At 45.9% G+C, this 20,591-nt stretch overlaps 1 protein-coding gene across 3 annotated transcripts; it reads left to right on the top strand.

The window, feature by feature from the left end:
- The first annotated feature begins 328 nt into the window (after nt 1-328).
- On the top strand, nt 329-10,437 carry Ccna1 (cyclin A1). 3 transcript variants are annotated; one of them, XM_028763639.1, is made up of 9 exons: nt 329-588; nt 1,307-1,495; nt 4,900-5,146; nt 5,325-5,449; nt 5,979-6,202; nt 7,290-7,494; nt 8,358-8,471; nt 9,774-9,907; nt 10,187-10,426. In XM_028763639.1, exons 2-9 carry the CDS (start codon nt 1,331-1,333, stop codon nt 10,236-10,238), a joined length of 1,266 nt encoding a protein of 421 aa, XP_028619472.1. In that variant the 5' UTR covers nt 329-588; nt 1,307-1,330; the 3' UTR covers nt 10,239-10,426. The 3 variants fall into 3 exon arrangements, with proteins under 3 accessions (XP_028619472.1, XP_028619473.1, XP_028619471.1); XM_028763640.1 differs by lacking the exon at nt 329-588 and adding an exon at nt 786-876 and having other exon boundaries at nt 1,310-1,495; nt 10,187-10,437; XM_028763638.1 differs by lacking the exon at nt 329-588 and adding an exon at nt 786-892 and having other exon boundaries at nt 10,187-10,437.
- Nucleotides 10,438-20,591: the final 10,154 nt, after the last annotated feature.

The raw sequence follows: 20,591 nt of genomic DNA, 5'->3' as shown, positions 1-20,591 counted from the left end.
CCCCTTCCCTGCACCAGTGGGTGCCCAAGGGGAAGACCTCTCATGGGTGGCTGGGGCACCTCGAGTTACGATACGGGCCCCAAATCTCTCTCAGCTCCTTTTGCCACAAGTCTGGCGCCTAACCATCCTGGAAGGATAAGATGTGGCTCTGCCTGCCGCCGCCCAGGGTCGGGAGCCCGGAGGGCAGGCGTCCTGGAGAAGGAGATGGGGAAAGGGAGCGAGCCGCGCCCTCGGGCCGGCCAGGAGGGCGCCGCGACCGCAGCCCGAGGGCTCCGCGTCGCTCTCCCGAGCCAGGGTTCTCGGGAGCGGGCCGCGCAAGAGACGTTGGCGGGAGGGGTTCGTGGCTGTTGGGGGAACCGGCTCCTGGGGAACAGTCCCTTTCAGGGCGGCCACAGTGGGCAGGCCGCTGTCCGCCCTTCCTGGTGACGCCGACCAGAGGGGCGCGAGTGGCGACGTGCGGTGCGGTGCGGTTCGGTGCGGTTCGGTGCGCCTGGCACGTCTGGCTTTGCGGCTCAGGACCCCGGGCTGCGCGGTTGGCCGCGCCCCGCAGCGCCCCGGGGGACCGAGCATCAGCCGGCAGCGCTGCAGGTGAGCGGTCGCCAGGGCGATGAGGACCGGGGCGCACGCCCGCCGCGGTTGGCATGGAAGCGGCTCGGCTGGGCTCGGGGTGGCCGCTGATTGGCTGATTCAACAGACGCGGCTGGGTCGAAAGTCCTCAGTGGGAAGCGCACTAGCCAAGGCCGCTGGAGCCGGCGCCCCTGGAATCTCTCCACTCCAGGTCCCCTCCCTCTGCGCACGGCCCCGCCCGCTCCGGCCCGGCCCGGGTACGCTTGCTAATCGCCCAGACAGAGAAGAACCTGAGAAGCAGGGCCGGCTGTGGGTTCCCAAGCAGGTTTGGGGGCCTTACTTCTGGAGAGAAGCACCGGCTCATCACTTGGGAAGGGGACTCACCTGTCCCCAGTCAGGGATCATGGATTTAGTCCCAGATCGAGAAAGGGGAGGGGGAGGGGGGAACCAGGAATCATAAGTTTTGCTTCCTTCTCCCCTAAAATCCCAATGTGGAGTTTGGTTAGGCTCTCTCTGCAACCTTCAGCCTGCGGTCATATTAAAGCCCATTCAACCATTGTTTGGTTCTGAGTTGGTTGCTCTGATGCCTAAGCGGTCACTAGGGACCTTAATGTTTGTTGGGAAGTTGAGACATTGGTAGTGACTCTGGAGCTTGGCACTCTTTTCCAGAGTTCTCTGCATTTCTGAGTCCCCAGATTAAGAGGTAAACTAACTGTGTCTCCTTCTCTTTCCTGGATAGCAGCAGGCTGTGGCTTGCTAGGCAATGCGTCGCCACAGCTCCAAGAGTGGAGTCGCTCTGCCTCCAGTGGGCCAAGGTCCTGATGCTTGTCAGATGCTCACCCGAGCTCAGCTTGGCCAGGATCCCCCACAGAGAACCGTGCTAGGGGTGTTGACTGAAAATGAGCAGTACAGGAGGGCCTGTGGCCAGGTAATGACCCAGGAGCACCAGGAAATATGCCACGGAGAAGGTTCACTGTGGCAGTATGCGTGTGTGTGTGTGTGTGTGTGTGTAACACCAGGAAAAACGCTGCTGAGAAAGAAGGCTTGCTGTGGCAGTGTGTGTGCTTGTATTGTGTGTGTGCCTATGTGTGTCTACACATGTGTGCATGTGTGTATGTGTGTGTGTGTGTAACGCTGGGAAAGATGCTGTGGAGAAGGAAGGCTTGCTGTGGCAGTGTGCATCTGTGTGCATATGCATGTATGTCCCCACTCACACATGCACCTATGTGTGTGTCAGAAACACCTGGAAAGATGCTATGGAGAAGGAAAGCTTGCTGCGGCAGTGTGTGTGTGTGTGTATCTACACACTCATGCACTTGTGCCTGTGAGTTAGAAACACTGAGAAAAATGGTATAGACAAAGAAGGCTTGCTGTAGTAGTGTACGTGTGTGCACGTGTGTGCACATGAATGCATATGTGTGTGTAGCCTCTCCCATGAAGAACATGAGTGTAGAGACTGTTTGGGTTAAGTGACTCAAGGACTAGTCAGAAAGAATGCAATTACACTGTACTATAGTCCTGGAGATGCTCTGAGCCAGAAAGTTGTTCAGTAGGAGCTAGGCTATCAAGGAGTAATCGGGGAGAGCTTGTGCTGTGTTCAGTGGACACACTGTGCATACCAGGATACACCAGCTTACTTTATAAAATAAAGGTTGCTTCTAGAGCACACAGCCCCACCACTACAGACAACGAATGGACACTGAGATATTTACTTACTTGTCTACTCCAAACTAACTAGGATCTTCCATTGAGGACAGAAATTCAGACATTTAAGAGGAGAAATCTGAATGTGCAACAATGATTTTTTTTTTTTTTGAGATAAAAAAAAAATCTCCCTGGAGCCTACTACTATACAAGCCCTCATAGTGATGCTTCAGTTCTGTACTACCAGTCTATGGAACACAGTGCTTACAAGAGTCCAGTCCAGAAGTACCAAATTTTCTGGTAGAGGCTTATTCAGAGACCCCTCACCCACTGCTTTCAAGTCCACTGCCTTTTGTTAGGATTTGATCCATGGATGTTAGAGATACCCAAAATGATCCTTTTAATGTTTGGGGTCAAGCTAAGTGAAAGTATTTTAAATAGAACTTGATTAGCAATGTTTAGCTCTTTAACCTTACAGCTTGAGACCTGAATTTGTGAATTGGATCCGATGTCTGTACTAAACGATCTTATTTCACATCCACGCCTGTGCTGCCTGGAGCCGCTGCTTGGCGGCCCCTCTACACACCACCACATCTTCTGCTGCCTGATTCCCCATTCCTTTTTTTTTTATTTGTTCATCTGTTTGCATTTTGGTTTTAAACTGATTTGATTTCCTTATTACTGTGTATGTACAACCATACATGAATGTTGTATGTCTGTAAGCTTGCAACATGCATGTTGTATGTCTGTGAGCATGCATTGCCACAGCATTCATGTGGAGGTCAGAGGACAAGTTTGGAAGCTCCTTCCAGGGCTTGAACTCAGGTCACTGGCTTTGGCAGCAAGTGTCTTTATCCCTGACATCATCATCTTGTTGCCTGACCACATAACTCCTGCTCCTTCAGAATAAGGAATAAGATGACTACCTGATTTCTCAAAAGAGTGCCATAGCTCGAACCTTCTTTCTCCTCATTCCAGGAAGTAGTGGAGAGGGGAGTCTAGCAAAGCTGACTTAGACCTGATATGTAGCTCTAAATGGTCTCAAATTCAGGACCCTCCTTTCCCAGCCTTCCTACTGCTGGCATTACAGGTTTGTTCACCTTACTACTCCCCTGTGCCATTCCTGTCCTGTTCTGTGACTGCCGTGTCCCAGCTCTTGCACCTGCATGAAGCACCTCATGGCCTCTTGGCTTTCAAGGTGCCTCTCCAACTTCTCTTTCTCCAATTTCTCTCCTCTTTGGGATCAAACCCATGCACGTACGGATGTGTGGTAAGCATTTCCCACCTTCAAACTCATCCAGCCACACCGCTCTGTGCAGCTGCTGCCCCAGTTACACCAAGAGTTCTTGGAAACCAGAGCTCTCAATAGGATCTGCATTCCATCAAGGTGACAATGTGGGATGACACCTCTGTGGCACTCCTGTTGTCTGTAAGGGTGATGTCCCTGGCCAAGGGAGCATAGTGGGTTTGTTGACTGGATGCTATCTGTTTCTGGGTCTTCTCTTGCTCAGTTCAGTTTTTTTTTTCTTTCTTGATATATTGGCACATAATTGACCATTCTTCTTTCTTTGAAATAATTTCTTCTTGCTCAGTTTGAAGTTCAGTTCTCTCTCTAAATGTGTTATACTACACATTGCCTCTCCTCAGTGCCTTGTCCATGGCACACAGACACAGACATACCACACTACACACACACACACACAGAGAGAGAGAGAGAGAGAGAGAGAGAGAGAGAGAGAGAGAGTTCTCAGTAGTAACATGAGTCATATTAATAATGGCTGGTTGTAACTTGTCTCTTGAGATTTTTTTTTCCCTAACATTTTACCACAAATTGTTTTTCTTCCTGAATGTAAGTCTAACTTGCTCAATGGAAAGTAAATTCATGGAGTGACATATGAACTGGGAAGTGGCATCCAATAAATACCAAGATAAGTACAAGCAAAATGCTCACAGTGGATGGCAGTGGTGTCTGTAGGAGCCAAGTCCCAGCTTAAGGCTGTCCTGGCTCCCCTGGCTTCCATGACTCTCCTAAGGCTGAGTGTTCACTATGCAGGGCCACCATTGTGCTGTTGTTCTTGCTCTAAGAGTAAAGAAAAGAAATGACTCGAGGAAATTTCTCTAAGAGTAAGGATGTTGTTCTGCAAAAGGATTTTCTTACCATGGAAGACCTTTTCTGTAACATAGAGTTCTGAAGCCCTGAAGTTTCCCTGGGAAGGAAATGGGAACTTTATAGGCCCCAGCAATGGAGAGTTGGGTATTTAAGCAGAGGACTAGAGGGGTTCAGTCGTTATGTATCAAGGGTGCTGCTGAGTTCTTACACAGCACAGCAGTGCTCTAGATGGAAAGGGCAGATTGCAATTGTCCTCTTGCACATTGTAACTAATCAGTTTTCTAAGTGTTTCATGGCTCTTCTTGATTTTATAGTCACGAATTCTCTTTAATATCCATGTAAGGAAGATGATGAATCTTAAGCAGAACTCTTCCCATAGGACAGATGTGAACAAAATGAAAGGGGAAGTTATATTCTCAGACGTTCTGTATTTGGAGTTAGATGGCCAGCTTAGATACTCCTACTTAGAATTTCCTCTCACATTCCCAAGCTACTGGTTTGAGTGACATGGCCTCATATTTCTCACAGTAGATGATGCCCTCCTGGAGGCTTAACTGGTTTTTTGTTTTGTTTTTAAGGAGATCACAACAATCAGATGTTTTTCTGGGTCAGAAAATGTCTTCCCTGCAGCTGGAAAGAAAGTGCTCCCTGACCATGGGGTCAATGAGCCAGCCAAGCATGGATTTGATATCTACATGGATGATCCAGAACAGGGGGACAGAGACAGCTGCCCAGGGAGAGAGGGCATCGTATTTGAGGATGTGTATGAAGTAGACACCAGCATGCTCAAGTCAGATCTCCACTTCCTGCTGGATTTCAACACAGGTAACCTGGCTCCCCTAGGGCTGCTGGTGCCCTGTGCTCACAGCCCTCCACCGTGTTCCAGTAGAGTAGCTGGCATCAGAGACACGAAGTGATGACTGTTCACAGCTTCTTGTGAGGGTGAGTGCATGTGATGGGCCCTTAGTGAAATGACTTACCTGACCACATTGCACCTCTGCAGTTTCCCCAATGCTGGTTGACTCTACCATCCACGCCCAGTCAGAGGAAGCAACAGATTTCGGTTCGGATGTAATCAATGTAACGGAATATGCAGAGGAGATTCACCGCTACCTTCGAGAAGCTGAAGTGAGTTTCCCAACCCTGAGTTCAGTCTCTAGACGATAAGATCTGCCTTCGTATTACAAGCTCTTGGCCATGGTCATTAACAAGTGGCATCAATGTGAGATCTTTAAAACATAAGAAATCTATAAAAGAAAAGAGAAGGAAAGAAGGAAAGAAAGAAAAAAGGAAGGAAGGAAGGAAGAATGAATGAATGACTCTGAGCCCAAGTACTTGGGATAAGGGATACCCAACTTGATGTCGTAGTACCAAGTATCAAATACATACATGCTTTCTATATGGTTTCAAGTATCTGAGTTAAATACTCAGGAATAACACATATCAATGTTTTCCCTCCTGCTTCATACCAGCTCATTCCATGACAAAACCAGAATCTCATGTTTCCTCCTTATTGTGTGATAAGGGTTTATTCGGCCGGGAATCAAAATCCTCCTAGTCTTGGTTTCTGAGATTTCTCCACAAAACAGGAACGATCCCAGGGAGCGGGTCTTTGCTAGTGCGACCATGTGAAGAACCACACTCTTTCCTCCACCAGGTAAGACACAGACCCAAGGCCCACTACATGAGGAAGCAGCCGGACATCACGGAGGGCATGCGCGCCATCCTAGTGGACTGGCTGGTGGAGGTTGGGGAAGAATATAAACTTCGCACAGAGACCCTGTACTTGGCTGTCAACTTCCTGGACAGGTTTCTTTCCTGCATGTCTGTTCTGAGAGGGAAATTGCAGCTTGTCGGGACAGCAGCTATTCTCCTGGCTTCGTAAGCGTTCTTTCAGCTTGTGAAATGCCATCTGCCAAAAACACTTGATTTACCCTCCCCCTCCATTTATCGAAGAATTGTAATGCCTACAATTAAAATGATCCGGTGCTCTTTTAATAAGAGACCCTAATCTTCGCAGATTAACCGAGGAAATGAATCTTGCCCACACGCTTACTCTTCAGGTCAGATGTTTGAAGTTTGTAGAAAAGGGTTCACTATCACAACTGAAGCAGCCATCAGTGGAGATTCAAGATGGAACTCTGTTCTGCCCTGTAGTCTCTTGGATGAATTTTAAGACAAGCAAACATTGTATTTAGAGAGTTTTTGTTTCATAAGCACTGTGGTACCAATCTGCCAAATAGCACTAAGTATCATGGCTTGTTCATTTTGTTTGGTAGATGAATGGTCAAGCTGGTTCCAGATCCTGTCAATGACTCCTAACAACACCTAATTGAATGGGGAAAGAGATATGGGTTGGGGCTAACCTGGCTTAAGTGATCTATTGCTGAGTGGTAGTTTCTATTCTTCTAGCCTAGACGTCTTAGTTGTTAATGTGTAAAAAAGGGGGTGGGGCTGGCTATAAAGAAAGCAAAGGGAAAGTACAACAGTAATGAAATTATATTGTTATTTTTCTCTTAACTATTCAGTATCCTGTGCTAATTAATGATGTTGACTAGTTGAATATGATCTTCAGAAAACAAAAACAACAACAACAAAAACAAAACAAAACTCAAAGCTAAAGCCACCAAAGTTATGGGATTTTTTTTTCTGTTATTGGTTTACACATTCTTCTCACAAAGTGACCCCATATCTATTCAATCAACAGGGATCCAACTGAAGTTTGTGTCCTTCAGACTTATTCAGTGTTTCAAAGTCCTCAACCTGCCATGATTCCCACCAGTTAGTATAACATGTCCTTGTAATACTCTCTTGGACTGAGAAAAAGCTCACAATATGTTTTATAGCCCCGCACAGTTCTGTGGAAATGGGAGTATAAAGTGAATAAGCCCTCAGGGCCATCTGAGAGAACAGGAGCTAGAGTCAAGTGCTCCAAACTTTCCTCCTGATAATTCTTTATTTTCCCCAGAAAATATGAAGAGATATACCCGCCCGATGTGGATGAGTTTGTCTACATCACTGACGATACGTACACAAAGCGACAGCTACTAAGGATGGAGCATCTGCTACTGAAAGTTCTGGCATTTGATCTGACCGTTCCAACTACCAACCAGTTTCTTCTTCAGTACTTAAGGCGGCAAGGAGTGTGCATCAGAACTGAGAATTTGGCCAAGGTTTGCCACAGGACTTCCAGGGACAGCCACCTTCCCAACCATCCTCCACATCTGCCCCTCCCAAGTTTTCATCTCTGTAGAGATGAACAAACATGACGCTTGTTCACAAGACATTGCTGTTGATGGTACTTGGGCAGGTCACAGTCATGTAACTCCCAACTATCGAAGATAGTCAAGCTTGGTAACTGCTCCCTTGAGAGATACAGACCATAAGCAAGCAGTAGCAAAATGAATGTGGCTGAGTTTTGTTTGAATCTTATTCTAATTCATTAAGAAATGAAGCATTATGAAATTTGCAGCCATTTTGGCTTAGAGATCTTGAGTTGAAATTATTAACATTCTGGCTTGGCCAATGAGCTTGCCATAGGATATCTGTGATACACATGCTATTCAAAGAGTAATAAAAATGACCACAAAAATATCCCTGCATTGTTCCGACGTCCCTTGAGCTTGAGAACTGTATCAATTTACCTAGCCATTACTAGCTTTAGCATGGTTGCATCTTTTCCTTCTGACTTGTTGTATTTGAGATGTGAGCTCAGTACTCCCTTAGCTGACCACCATAAAGCCTGATCTACTAGCATAAGAAAAGAAAAGTAACCTATCATATATGTTATGTGGGTGAGATAGGGTATTGGAACATCATTACCACACAAACGTTAGTCTGTTGAAGGAAAGTCAGAGCAACTGTGGAACTAGGAAATCTGCCTGGCTTAAGTTTTAGGCTGGTCATTTGGTTCTAATGGAATGAAAATAAAGCACCGATTGGTGACTTTGGTAATTCCAGGCTTATTGACAATTTTAGTCAAATTGGACCTTCCTCAAATTTCTTACTCCACTGAGATTTTCTCTCTTGTGCTTAGTATGTTGCAGAACTGAGTCTTCTGGAAGCTGACCCATTCTTGAAGTATCTTCCTTCCTTGGTAGCTGCAGCAGCTTATTGTCTGGCAAACTATATTGTGAACAGACACTTCTGGGTAAGGTTCTGTCTTCTTCCTAGGTACAATACATTCAAGGTTCATACAAAATCTGTTTAGTGAAAGGTTCAGAATGGGCAAAAGTCTTATGAGGGAAAGTTTTTTTTCCATGGCAACTGGTTGTCATGACAGCAGACCACAGCTTTTTTCCGAGTCTTCTAGACCAGCTACCATGGCTTGATGCCGTGGCTTTGCCCTGTGGGAAACAGAGATAGTATGGAGTTAAGGAGATGCCAGGAAAGGCCTGGAAAGCTCAGTGCCCAACAATATGCACAGAGGGCTTTGAGCTTTAGCCACTGGTCATGCCAGGCAAAAGTTGAACCTAGGTAGCTAGGGTGGTGTGAACCTATATCATAAGTGCCTTTGAAGTGGAGGCAGGAGAATTGTGAGTTGAAGTCCAGTCTGGGCTTCATAAGATCTCAATGAAATAAACATTAGTAGCATTCACCTTCTGTGACAACAACAACAACAAAACCCCTCCGAGTTCATTAAGGACTGATAGAAGCTCTCAGAGAACATAGCTGTTAATGTTTCTTGCTTCAGAAGGCAGCAAGATCAGAAACAGATCCCTTCATTTTACTGTAAATATTCTCTGGAATGCTAGAAGTGGGGCATCTACTTTCATTTCTTATGATACTAGATAAATCTTTTTAAAAATGTATTTGTGTGTATGTGCATGCACACATGTGAGAGAGAGGAGGGGGAGGAAGGAAGGAGGGAGAGGGAAAGAGAGAGAGAGAGAGAGAGAGAGAGAGAGAGAGAGAGAGAGAGAGAGAGAGAGATATGTAGGTCAGAGGAGAACTTTTTAGGAATTGGTTTTCTCCTCCTACCAAGGGTTGTCTTTTGACTAGGAATTTCTCATATTCTATGCAAATATTCATTATTTGCATATTCTCTCTCTCTCTCTTTTTCCCTCTCCCTCCTTCCTTCCTCCCCCTTCTCTCTCACATGTGTGCATGCACATACACACAAATACATTTTTAAAAAGATTTATCTAGTATCATAAGAAATGAAAGTAGATGCAAATATTCATTAAACATCAGTGAAAGCCCCACACACAAAGGAAAAAGAAGTGTGGTTTGCCTCTACACTGAGGGTTACGGCTATACAGTTGCCAGTTTAGAACTCTGGCTGTTTTTGTTACTAATGTAAGGTCTCTAAAGGAAGAGGTTATGGATCTTTCTAGATGGATATACTTGGTCACCAAGAACTAAATTCCCTTCACTTCATAACCAGTTATGTTCTGATTTCTCACTTCTTATAAAGTTACGTGAAGCAAAATTTCCTTTTCGTTTCAACTAGCCAGAAACGCTTGCTGCATTTACGGGCTATTCATTAAATGAGATTGTGCCTTGCCTGAGTGAGCTGCATAAAGCATGCCTCAGTATACCCCATCGACCGCAGCAAGCAATCAGGGAGAAGTACAAGGCTTCGAAGTAAGTGGACACTCTCCCTTCTTTGCTTTCTGGGTTGTTGTGGAATCAGAACAAGAAAAAAAATATAGAAAAAATTCTATCCTCCGTTAGGTTGGAAGACAAGGTTGCTCGCTAAATCAAGAAAAGAAATTTAGAGAGATCTAGCTAGGATCACAGTTTGCCAGCATTTGGCAATTATTGTCAGCTGGTTTCCTTCTGACCCCTCAGACTGCTGGCAGCTTTCTGTAGCCTAACTGGCATCCTTGGCCCTGGGATGACCTGGCTGTGCTCTCTTTTCAGGTACCTGCACGTGTCCCTCATGGAACCGCCTGTAGTTCTTCCCCTGCAGTGAACGGTACAGCTCGCTAGCCACATCAGCAGGCTTGCTTTGCACCGTCACAGGTTTCTGCGAGTCGGGCCAGCCAATGTCAGTTGTAGATGACACCTTCGACAAGTGAATGTTAGGTTCTCTTAGGCTTTAGTAGTTTATAATTTATATAGATATAGACAAGTATTTTAAAAGAATAAACAACTTGCTGTATGGCCATGTGTTGGGCCTCTTTGCTAGTTGGCTTAGCTGTCACTCACACCAGGCTCCTTACTTGCCAGTTGTAAGTCATGGCTGCGTCAACCCGTTCCCAAGTTGACTGTATAAGCATCACATGCTTTGACGATTAAGTGCTTTAAGGCAGCCAAGCCTTTCCTATCCTGTGAAGCTCTCCATAAACTGGTGAACAGCAGAAAGGAAGGGCCAGCTCCGATGGACTCTCATGGAACCCAAGCTGCTGCTGTATGTCCCAGCTTCCCGCTACAGCCTTGATCAGTAGAGAGGCAGGCATCCAAGAATCTCTTGGTTCGAGTAACTTTCGGGGGTGGCACAATCCATGATCTCTTCTCACCCAGAGGTATCATGGCCTTTTGTAAAGGGCTGCCATCCAGTCTACCCAGCTTGGATTCAGGTAAGCATCAGTCATGAATTTTAATCTTAGAAGATAGTTGGGAAGTGATAATAATAATAATAATAATAATAATAATAATAATAATAAAAAGCAAGCTTCACTACCGGATGACACTTTCAGATAATGAATCCAACACCTCTATATTCCCCCTGGGAGGAATACATCCTGACTGTTGGCTGGGGTAGGTGGGGGGTTGGGTGTGAGAATGAAACTGAACGGATTTCACCAGCTGGCTTCTATCTGGGCTGCAGCCTCTTACTGGCTGCTGCCCATATTCAGACACACCCAGAAGGATGCTTTGCTGACCTCAGTCTAATCAAGTGGACCGTCAAGAGTAACTGTAGCACGTACGTTGTCAGAGACTGCACAGTCCCCAGAGGCTGCTCTTGAATTCTGTGCAGGTGAGAGTCCGGGAAGTAAAAGCAACACGAAGGAGCCATCTCTTTCCCCGGGACCGGAAGGGAAAAGAAAATGAATTTCTCAGGATTGTGTGGAGCTTGCTGGAGATTGAACGACTTTTAAACATTTAAACCAGTGAGGTTGGAGAATGCATGAGCCTTCTGGGCCAGGTACCCTTCCCTGAGGAGAAGCCTGTTTTTGGACCATCACTGGGGTTCACCCCAGAAGGTTCTATAGGGGGAAATACAGGAATGATATGCTTTTTATATAGAAAAGATTGGGTAGGTTTGGGGGGAAATGAGACATTTTATAGGTTTTAAGCACTATTGAAATTTTAAATTAAAAAATACAGCCACAAAATGAACTAAACACATTAGGTACATATAAAACTGTCAAAGAATAGTGAACGCTGTATCCGGTATTCTGTGAAGGCTTTTAAGGTGCTCACAAGTCACTGCAAGGATCAGTCATTCCCAAAGTTCACCCCTTCAATATTTTGATGGGGAAACCAACGTGCTCTAAAGCACTTTGATATTTCGGCTATCTTCTCACAGGCAAGACCTGCACCAGAATTGAACTCTCTGTACCAGGGAGCTATTAGTCTCATTTCTCAGTTTTAGCACATCTGTTTTCCCTCTTCATGAGTAGATGATGGATTTCCCAGCCGACTGTTTGCACTTGACAAGAGGGCCAGCACATTGTCCTTCTCTGCGGGGTACTGGGAAAGGCATCAGCAGCTGACTCTGACTTTTGCTGTGTCTGCCCCTTTCAAGATTTAAAATTGGAGCGACTCTGCCAGGGACAGCTTCTTTCTACTCCACCCATTTGCACCACCGGCCGCTTACTCCCTGTGGTGTGTGCATCCTGAACTGAAGCTGGATAGTAACATCTGGCCCCAGTGTAGGTCAAACACAGTAGATTTTCTTTACTAGCACATTCTTTTTTAGGATGCTTCTTCAAGTTCTTGCAGAAATAGGGCATCCACTTGGAATCAGTCTGCAAAGGATTTTTTTTTGTTTGTTCATTTGTTTCTAAATATGAATATAAAGCATGGCTTTGACTGTAGGCCACAAAGCCACACTGTAGGACACAGAGGTCTGAAGGTATAACCTGGTCCTTTGCTGTCAGCAGTGAGCACCACAGTATCTCCATTCCTGCGCACACATCCACTGGGCCTCAGCCCTCACTTCTGTTTCTTATTTCTCTGTCATGTCCCTGAAATACTTTATTTTAAAAATAGCACGAATTGTCACCTGTGTGCCTCCTACCCAGCTTGTGTGTGAGCAGCAGTTATCGGCATGCCTCTGCTGTTTTATCTTTATTGTTGAATCCTGCGTTGGTCAGCTCCTTGCATGGATTCTGTCTCCTACCAAGGAGAGGATGATACTTACTTTACTGGTCACTCTTGTTGCTCAGTAGCTTTGGTGAGATTCTGTTTTTCTGCTTTTCATATAACTGGAGACTGATAGTAGAATCTTATTTAGGATGTTGTGTAATGACATGAGCATAGAGCACAGCTCTATGATTGACAGGTGTATGATTTGTCTGCTCTTGTGATCTCTCTTCATGTTTCTACTCATCCAACACTGTCCACTGTTTGCCGCCTAGGAGAATGCTCTGGGCAGGGCTGAGGGTGTTGGCAATGCTGCCTCTTCTACCTCTCCAGGCTTCCTAGCCTGTCACTTCAGACAGACACACACTTCCTCAAGGAAGTTGGGCGTGACCATAAGCTGAGAGCCCCTTGGCAAACTGGCACTCCTCAGAGAAGGACGACAGGAGCCACGTTTGTTGGGCATTTATCAGGCGTGAAATTCAAGATGAGATGGATTACCCACGTGGTTTGTTTGCGAGCAGGCTTCTGCCCTCCGTGTGTGTTCTGCATAAAACTACAGAATACAGGTGGGCACTCCGTGGCTGAAGAGGGATCCATCCTGTGGCCACCCACAGGCTTTCTGTTGCATGTGTCCTGACTGTAAGGAAGGGTTCCATGGGCTCACGGATATGAACCATAAGCCCATGTGGCATCCTGGCTCCAGAGAAAAGCACGGTGTGATAATAGGTGCTTTAGTCACTGTTCCATTGCTGTGAAGAGATGCCGTGACCGAGGCAACTCTTATCAAGGAAAGCATTTAGCTAGCAGCTCACTTCCAGTTCCAGAGGCTTAGTCCATTATCATCATGGCAGGGAGCACAGCAGACTGACATGTGCGGGAGCCGGAGCTGAGAGGTCTACATCCACAGGGAGATACTGGGCCTAGCATGGGCTTTTGAAACCTCAAAGCCCACCTCTGGTGAAAACTTCTCCAACAAGGTCACATCTTTTAATCTTTCTAATCCTCTCAAACAGTTCCACCCCCTGGTGACTAAACACTCAAATATGTGAGACTATGGGAGCCATTCTTATTTAAACCCCCACAACAGGTCTCTAAGATATGTTTCCACCCTGACAGGGTTTTTTCTTCTTCCTCGCCCTGAGAGGTGTAAATGAATTTGGGCAGTGAAGTATAAGTCTCTACCATGTGTTTCACAAGTGACTATGAGGTTTGACAAGTCATTGTTGAGAAACAGAATGGTCAGTGCTCACAGGGCAGATTAATGAGAGAGGGAGGCCAGAAGGGAAACACATAGGCAGAGACCAGGGTAAAGGGCCAAGAGGTTTTTGGAAAGGGAGACAGCACAGAGTCTGTGGCTAGAATGCCCTTCATGAATTAAAGCTTTTAAGGCAGATAACTTGGCCAGATGAACCCACATTCCCCAGGCACTGGCCAGGGCTCACACTGCACCCATCTCCCGAGCTGTCTCCCCTTGACTCTGCCTGCTCTCCTGCTCAGCATGGCCATGGCTTGCTTAGATCCACCAACTTGCTGTTTACTATCTGCCCCAACTTGTTTGTTCCCTACAAACTTGACCACCTTGCTAACTGGTAGAAGAGAAAGCTCTTTTTCTGATGCTCTAAACCCAGCAGTTACAGGCTGGCTCACCTGAGGGTTTAGCCATTTTTCTCCTCATATTGGTTGATCTTTCTCTGAAATATCAAGCATGGCCTGTGGGCATGAGGACCTGCCTCCATCGCTCCATCTGTGCGTTCACTCAGTGTGTGGGCCATTACGTTCAAAGACACAAGTGACCTTTTCTCCCTGATCAGTAAGACAACGGAGAAAGAGAATACCAAAATGTTCCCAGCAGGAACCCTTCTGTTGGGCACACATGTAATACATTGCCCCTGCCACTGTGCCACATAGAATGCCTTGTAATTGTCTGGGTGTTTGTAGGAAGCTAAACTTTGGAAGACAGTAAGCCTGGGTCTGACCACCAAGCCCAGACTCAGCTACTGAAGACAGTAACAGTACAATCACATTCAAGCCCGGAGTGGAAGGCTGTGATCTCCAACTCCCAGCAACAAGACTGTCTTCAGGCATGCCTGTCCTTCTGCAAACAACTCAGCCCACAGTTAGACTCAGTAGTGAAAGGGAAGTGCCCTTGAGTGCCCCTTGGCTGCCCAGGATCAACCTAAACTACAGATCACTGACGGAGTGAACATCTGGATGAGGTGCCGAGAGGAGGAAGCAGGCATGACTTGAGCTCCTCTAAGCTCAGTTCTACTGTAAAGGATTTTTATGTTCGCAGCTCAGTCTGACATGCAAAGAGAATAGCATTCATACAGCCGCTTGCAGAACTGAGCATGCGTGTCAGACTCCCTCTGTCTCCAAACCCACTACAGTGTTAGTGACTCGATAGCTGTTATTTAGGCAGACTACCCGGAAAGGACATTCAGAAGATCCCAGTCCTGCCTTTCTTTTCTTTTTTCACCCAGGAATCTATTTTTCCTAACAATCTCTGGACATGAGACCAGGCGCTTCACTCCAGCTTGGCCACTGGTTGTGGGGCACTGGCTATCTTCAGGTTAGCCATCCCCAGATCTCTATAACTCACTGCATTATTGATATTTCATGCTGTCCCATCTCCAGCTTACGTTAGGAAGGGAGTTCTTGTCTCCACATGACCATCTTTCTTTAGGAATCCTCACACAGTTCTCATGGGGCAGGGGAGGAGAGAGGAAGAGTGTGAACTTGCACCTGTGATGGTTTGTATAGGCTTGGCCCAGGGAGGGGCACTATCTGGAAGTGTGGCCTTGTTAGAGTAGGTGTGTCACTGTGGGCATGGGCCTTAATACCCTTGTCCTAACTGTCTGGAAGTCAGTTTTCCACTAGCAGCCTTCAGATGAAGATGTAAAACTCTCAGTTCCTCCTGGCACCATGCCTGCCTGGACTCTACCATGCTCCTGCCTTGATGATAATGGACTGAACCTCTGAACCTGTAAGCTAGCCTCAATTAAATGTTGTCCTTATAAGAGTCACCTTGGGTCATGGTGTCTGTTCACAGCAGTAAAACCCTAAGACAGCACGCTTCTCACTGCAGGAGCTAGGGTATGGAAGTTAGCTCTATGCTCTGTGTTTATAAAGATTACATCTTTGATACTAAACACTTTGGTGTCTTCGTGAAAGAGGAATTTGATCAGCACTTGCCAGATTTCAATTACTTGATCCATCTTTGCTGTTTCTGACATCTCTTGATAACATTTTTTTCAAATGATCTACTTCTAGACACTAATCTCTTCCGAACAGAACATTACTATGTGATTGAAGGGAGCATGCTAATTTCTTATTTCTTTGTACATATTCTAAAAGAAAACTATAGAATGTGGCATGATGAAAATTCTGACCCTTACCAGGTATGTGGCTCACTCCATGTGATCTGGGATTTACCCAACTCTGGGAAATTTTCTAAAATTTAAAAGAAGTGGACAGGAGTCCTGGGGTATGGCTCTGTTGGTAACAAGCTGCTAGACAAGTGTGAAGGCATAAGTCCCCATCTCCAGAAACCATATAAATGCGGGCTTGTGTGTCTGTAATCCTAGCCCTCCTATGGAGCGATGGGGAGGCTGAGACAGGAGACTCCCTGGGAGCTTGCAGGCTAGCTAGCCTGGTGCACACCATAGCAAACAAGAGACCCTGTCTCAAACAAGGTAGAAGGCAAGGACTGACACCTGATGTCCTCTGACTCTTATACATGTGCTGTGGTTTGCACATGCACCCACACACATGCATATGATGTGCACATATCAAACACTCAAAGTACCTGGCAACAAGCATTCACTCCATCATGTGTATGATACTCAAGGACATCTGAGACAGAAGCTGGAAGATGGGTCAGAAGCTGCAGCTTTCCTTGAGAGTGACACTATCTTAAGAGGATTTAGGGCAACAGAAAGGGGTCGTAGACTCAAGCCCTGAAAGTAATAAGACAGCACTCCACTTGAGCCTTATTTCTGTTGCTCCATCTCCTCCATCAGGCACTGAAAGCAGGAGCTGGGAACAGAAGACTGGCATGTCTTACAGAGATGGACAATCTGAGGTGACAGTTGTGACATTTATGGCAAGAACTGTACTGGAGATGGCGCTTAAAGTTGAGGTGACTCATCAACCAGAGTACACAATGGAGCTCTGTCCTGCTGTCTGATGCCATCTCCGCCCTCACACCATGCTGTCAAAACCCCTGGGTTTTGTCAGCCATATCTGTATGAACGCTGCAGCAATCTCTCTGTTCGGTTTCCTCTTCTCCATCCCAGCTTTTCTGAAATGAAGCTGCTGACGTCACTTCCCTGCATCTAATTTCTCTGTCTTAGCACTATGTGGGTAGAATATGGGGCGTATAGACTCATCACTGGTCAGACCCTCACAAACCCCATGCTTAAATGGCCCACATTTTCCTATGTATTTCTACAGCATCCTATGACTCTCTATTAGCTGCCCTCTACTTCCTGGTACCACTCGGCCACCTCTGAGGTGGGTGGTTCCTTAAAACTAATCTGTTGTGTTTGCTCTCTCCTAAGCCTCTAATATGTGTCTTTGAGGACAACTGAAGGCCAACTCACCTGTCTTCCCTCCTCAATCCCCACAGAACACATCTCCTCCCATGCCCTCAGCATCTGGATGCATGCTGGCGATTTAATGATGTTTTGTTTAACAAATGAAAGGACTGTGCTTTTATATAGACAATTGCTGACCCTTAACTGAGCCAGTTATGAAATGATACATCCGGAGAGTATGAAGGTTTGCTAAGTATGTTTAGATAAAATGAAATTAAAAGGAAAAATCCTCAAGGGAAGACAAGGCTAGATATGACCAGCACACTGTACAGAGTCCACTTCACAGCTCCCCGCCCCCGCCCCGCATACATAGGAAGCTAGGGGACAAAGGGACCTTTCACTGCAGGCCTGAAAGAAATGTTTCTAAAGGTGAGAACCGAAAAGCAGAATCAGGGCTTTTAAAACATCGTTTTTGCCTTTACATATGTCAAATCTATTTTAGAGAAAGATTTTCCTTCAAGAAGAAGCAGTCCTACATTGGCATTTAGTAGACAACAGCATACCTGCTTTCACTTGCTCAGATGTACCTGCCTTTGAAATGGAGAAACCAAAGCCCCTTTAATGGAATTATTTTTTTTCTCCAAACTCTGAAAATAATCAGTTTGCAACGACAAAAAGGACCAGGTATCGGCAGAAGGGACATCTTCATAGGGACCTGAGAAGTAGAATGACCAAAAAAACAAAAAACAAACAAAAAACAACAAAAAAAAAAACCCTGTTTTATGGAGCAGTTAAGCCTCAAAGGCCAGAGCAACCAGACTGAGCTCCTGGGTTTGTGGAGAGACTGCAGTGGGGAACAGCACTTTTAAGTTTTTATTCTTCTCTCATATAACACATCTGGACTGCAGCTTCCCCTCCATCCACTCCTCCCTGTTCCCCCAATACCTCCCCTCTCCCCTCAGATCCACTTCTCCCACCTCTATCTCCCCCCCCCCCCCCAGAAAAAAAGCAGGCCTCTCAGGGATGTCAACCAAACATGGCACAACAAGATACAATAAGATCAAGCACAAACATTCACATTAAAGCTTGCCAAAGTAACCCCCTAGAAAAAAAGGGTCCCCAAAGTAGGCAAAGAGTCACACTCACCCCCACTCCCACTGTCAGGAGTCCCCCAAAACACCAACCTAGCAGCCACAGCATGCATGCAGAGGACCTAGCACAGACCCATGCAGGCTCTGTGTTTGCTGCTGCAGTCTCCGTGAGACCCCATAAGCCCTATAGTTGATTCTGCAGGCCATGCTCTCCCAGTGTGCTCCACCCCTCCGGCTCTCACAATTCCTCCTCCTCCTCTTTATATGGGTTCCTGAACTCCAAGGGGAGGGACTGGGTAGAAACCTTCAACCTGGTCTCTCTTTTTCACTAATGTTTGGCTGTAGGTTTCAGCATCTGTTCCCATCAGCTGCTGGAGGAAGCCTCTCTGATGAGGACTGGACTAGGCACCTATCTATTGAGTACAGGAAAACATCATTAGGAAACATTTTATTTATTTACTTATTTATTTGTTTAGGCTAGTGATGTTTGGCTTTACCCTAGGTCTCAGGTCTATCCAGACTTTGGTTCCTGATCACCCAAGCAGTGTGGGGCATGGACTTTTCTGTTGTTGAGAGAATACCTGCAGGGTACAATATGAATGTTTCCAAGAGAGAGCAAAACCAAGCTTTCTCACCAGAACAACTTCAACCTCAGCACTGGGCTTTAAAGAGTTGCAAATTTTCTCTAGGAGTCCCGTCACACTGTATGGCTGGTCATCTTAGACTATGGAAATAATAGACAAGGCCCAATGTCTAGTGGTTTAAAGCAATGGACCACCTTGTCTGTGCACATCTTTTATAGCAGTGATTTATGTGTTTTCAATGGCAGTTTTGGCTCTTCAACTCTGCCAACTTGAACCCATATTGCTCAACCTGGTAGCAGAGTATGACGTCATCTACATAGTGTTCAACGTGCACAGCCTGTTTTTAGACATGTTAAGGACAGGGGCACCATTCTGGAAGTGAACTACTTCAGTTAAGCCCATACTTCTGTTCATCTAGATCCTAGGGAAAGTAACCTAACTTCTAGTCCAATAAGAAGAAACATCACAGGCTGCAACAGCATCTCCGTTGCTCAGGCTGAGAGTTTCTAAGGACTGGCCTGTAGTTGAAGGAGAAAGATTGTTCTTTCAAACTCTGAGTTTCGAATACTGTTAATGGAAGGGGAAGCTAGGAAAGTATGAGAGGAATGGATGGTCTACCTTGGAGGAGTGGTTTCCAAGCTGCGCACTGAGGAGGAGCTGCCTTCTTGAGCTATTGAGAAAAAGGATGGAAATGTGGGAGGTATTTTATGGGCAAATGAGTCAAAGTTATGACATTCTAAATTGGGTTTTCTATTGCAACTCCCCATGGCCTTGGACAGGCTGAGGAGTTGAGTTGTGGAGGCCACAGTAGGAACCCCTCAGATGTCCTGCTGAGGAGACTCTACTGAACCAAGGATCCCGATTGCTATGCTTTGATACCCGCCCCTTTTAGTATTCATCCTGTGGATGAGAGAGGCAGACATAGAGATAGAGAGGGTAGGTGAGTGGTGGGGAAAAGAAGGGGACAGGGAGAGTGAGAAGGAAGAAGGGGACAAGAAAGGATGGAGGGAAGAAGGGAGGAAGGGAGGGAAGGAGAGAGAGAGAAAGAGAGAAAGAGAGAGAGAGAGAGAGAGCACATAAGACTGATCGTTTCATGTTCAAATGATAGCATTCCACTCCCGATCCCTAGAGATTCATGATCATCCCTCAACAAGTGCACTTTGTCTTCAAGGGTCCTCAGAATCCGAACAGTTACAACATTTAATATTCTAATTCCAGCCTTTTTTCTGAGACTTGAGAAAAATCCTTAGTTGTGAACCACAATAAAATAAAAGTCCCATACTTTCAACATACAGTGAAATAGAATAAATATAATTCTCATTCCAAATGGAAGGACGGGGGGACTAGGATCAAAATAAGACCCAAACATAGCAGACAAAAATCTTCATTTCTGTAGCTTCATGCCTGCTTGCAAGGCCTTGCATTGCAGAGTACATGGCCTCTCTCTTGGCTGGCTCCACTCACTGCCTGGTTTTCCTTGCAGAGTTCCATATTCCTGGCATTTCCAACTTTCTGGCACCACCAGGGCAGCTCTAGTTCTAGTCTTACATCTCCACCATGTAAGAGACTGCTTGATGGAACTACAAACCTGTCATGTATTGCGTGGTTTTTCAGGCCTTAAAATAATCTGAGTAGAATCATCTATGACCCTATGTAACTCTTGTGTTCAGTCTATCTGGGGAAACAGCACTGTGTAAATGATGTCATGGTCTGCTATCAGGTTGAGCAATGTCTGGATGCCCTTAGATTGTGACTGTGTCAGTCCCCGATTATTTGAGAGGCTGATCATGGTGACACAAATCTA

This window comes from Grammomys surdaster, unplaced genomic scaffold (assembly GCF_004785775.1).
Source record: "Grammomys surdaster isolate TR1022 unplaced genomic scaffold, NIH_TR_1.0 139, whole genome shotgun sequence".
NCBI lineage: Eukaryota > Metazoa > Chordata > Mammalia > Rodentia > Muridae > Grammomys > Grammomys surdaster.
The sequence above is the reverse complement of the archived record's forward strand: the minus strand, read 5'-3'. Positions and strand labels throughout refer to the sequence as shown.

Excerpts from the sequence above, each read along its gene's own strand:
- Ccna1 (XM_028763640.1), top strand. The coding sequence starts at position 1,331 with ATGCGTCGCCACAGCTCCAAGAGTGGAGTCGCTCTGCCTCCAGTGGGC. Across the intron at positions 6,203-7,289 it reads GCAGCTATTCTCCTGGCTTC|AAAATATGAAGAGATATACC; the intron begins GTAAGCGTTCTT and ends TATTTTCCCCAG. Across the intron at positions 7,495-8,357 it reads GAACTGAGAATTTGGCCAAG|TATGTTGCAGAACTGAGTCT; the intron begins GTTTGCCACAGG and ends TCTTGTGCTTAG.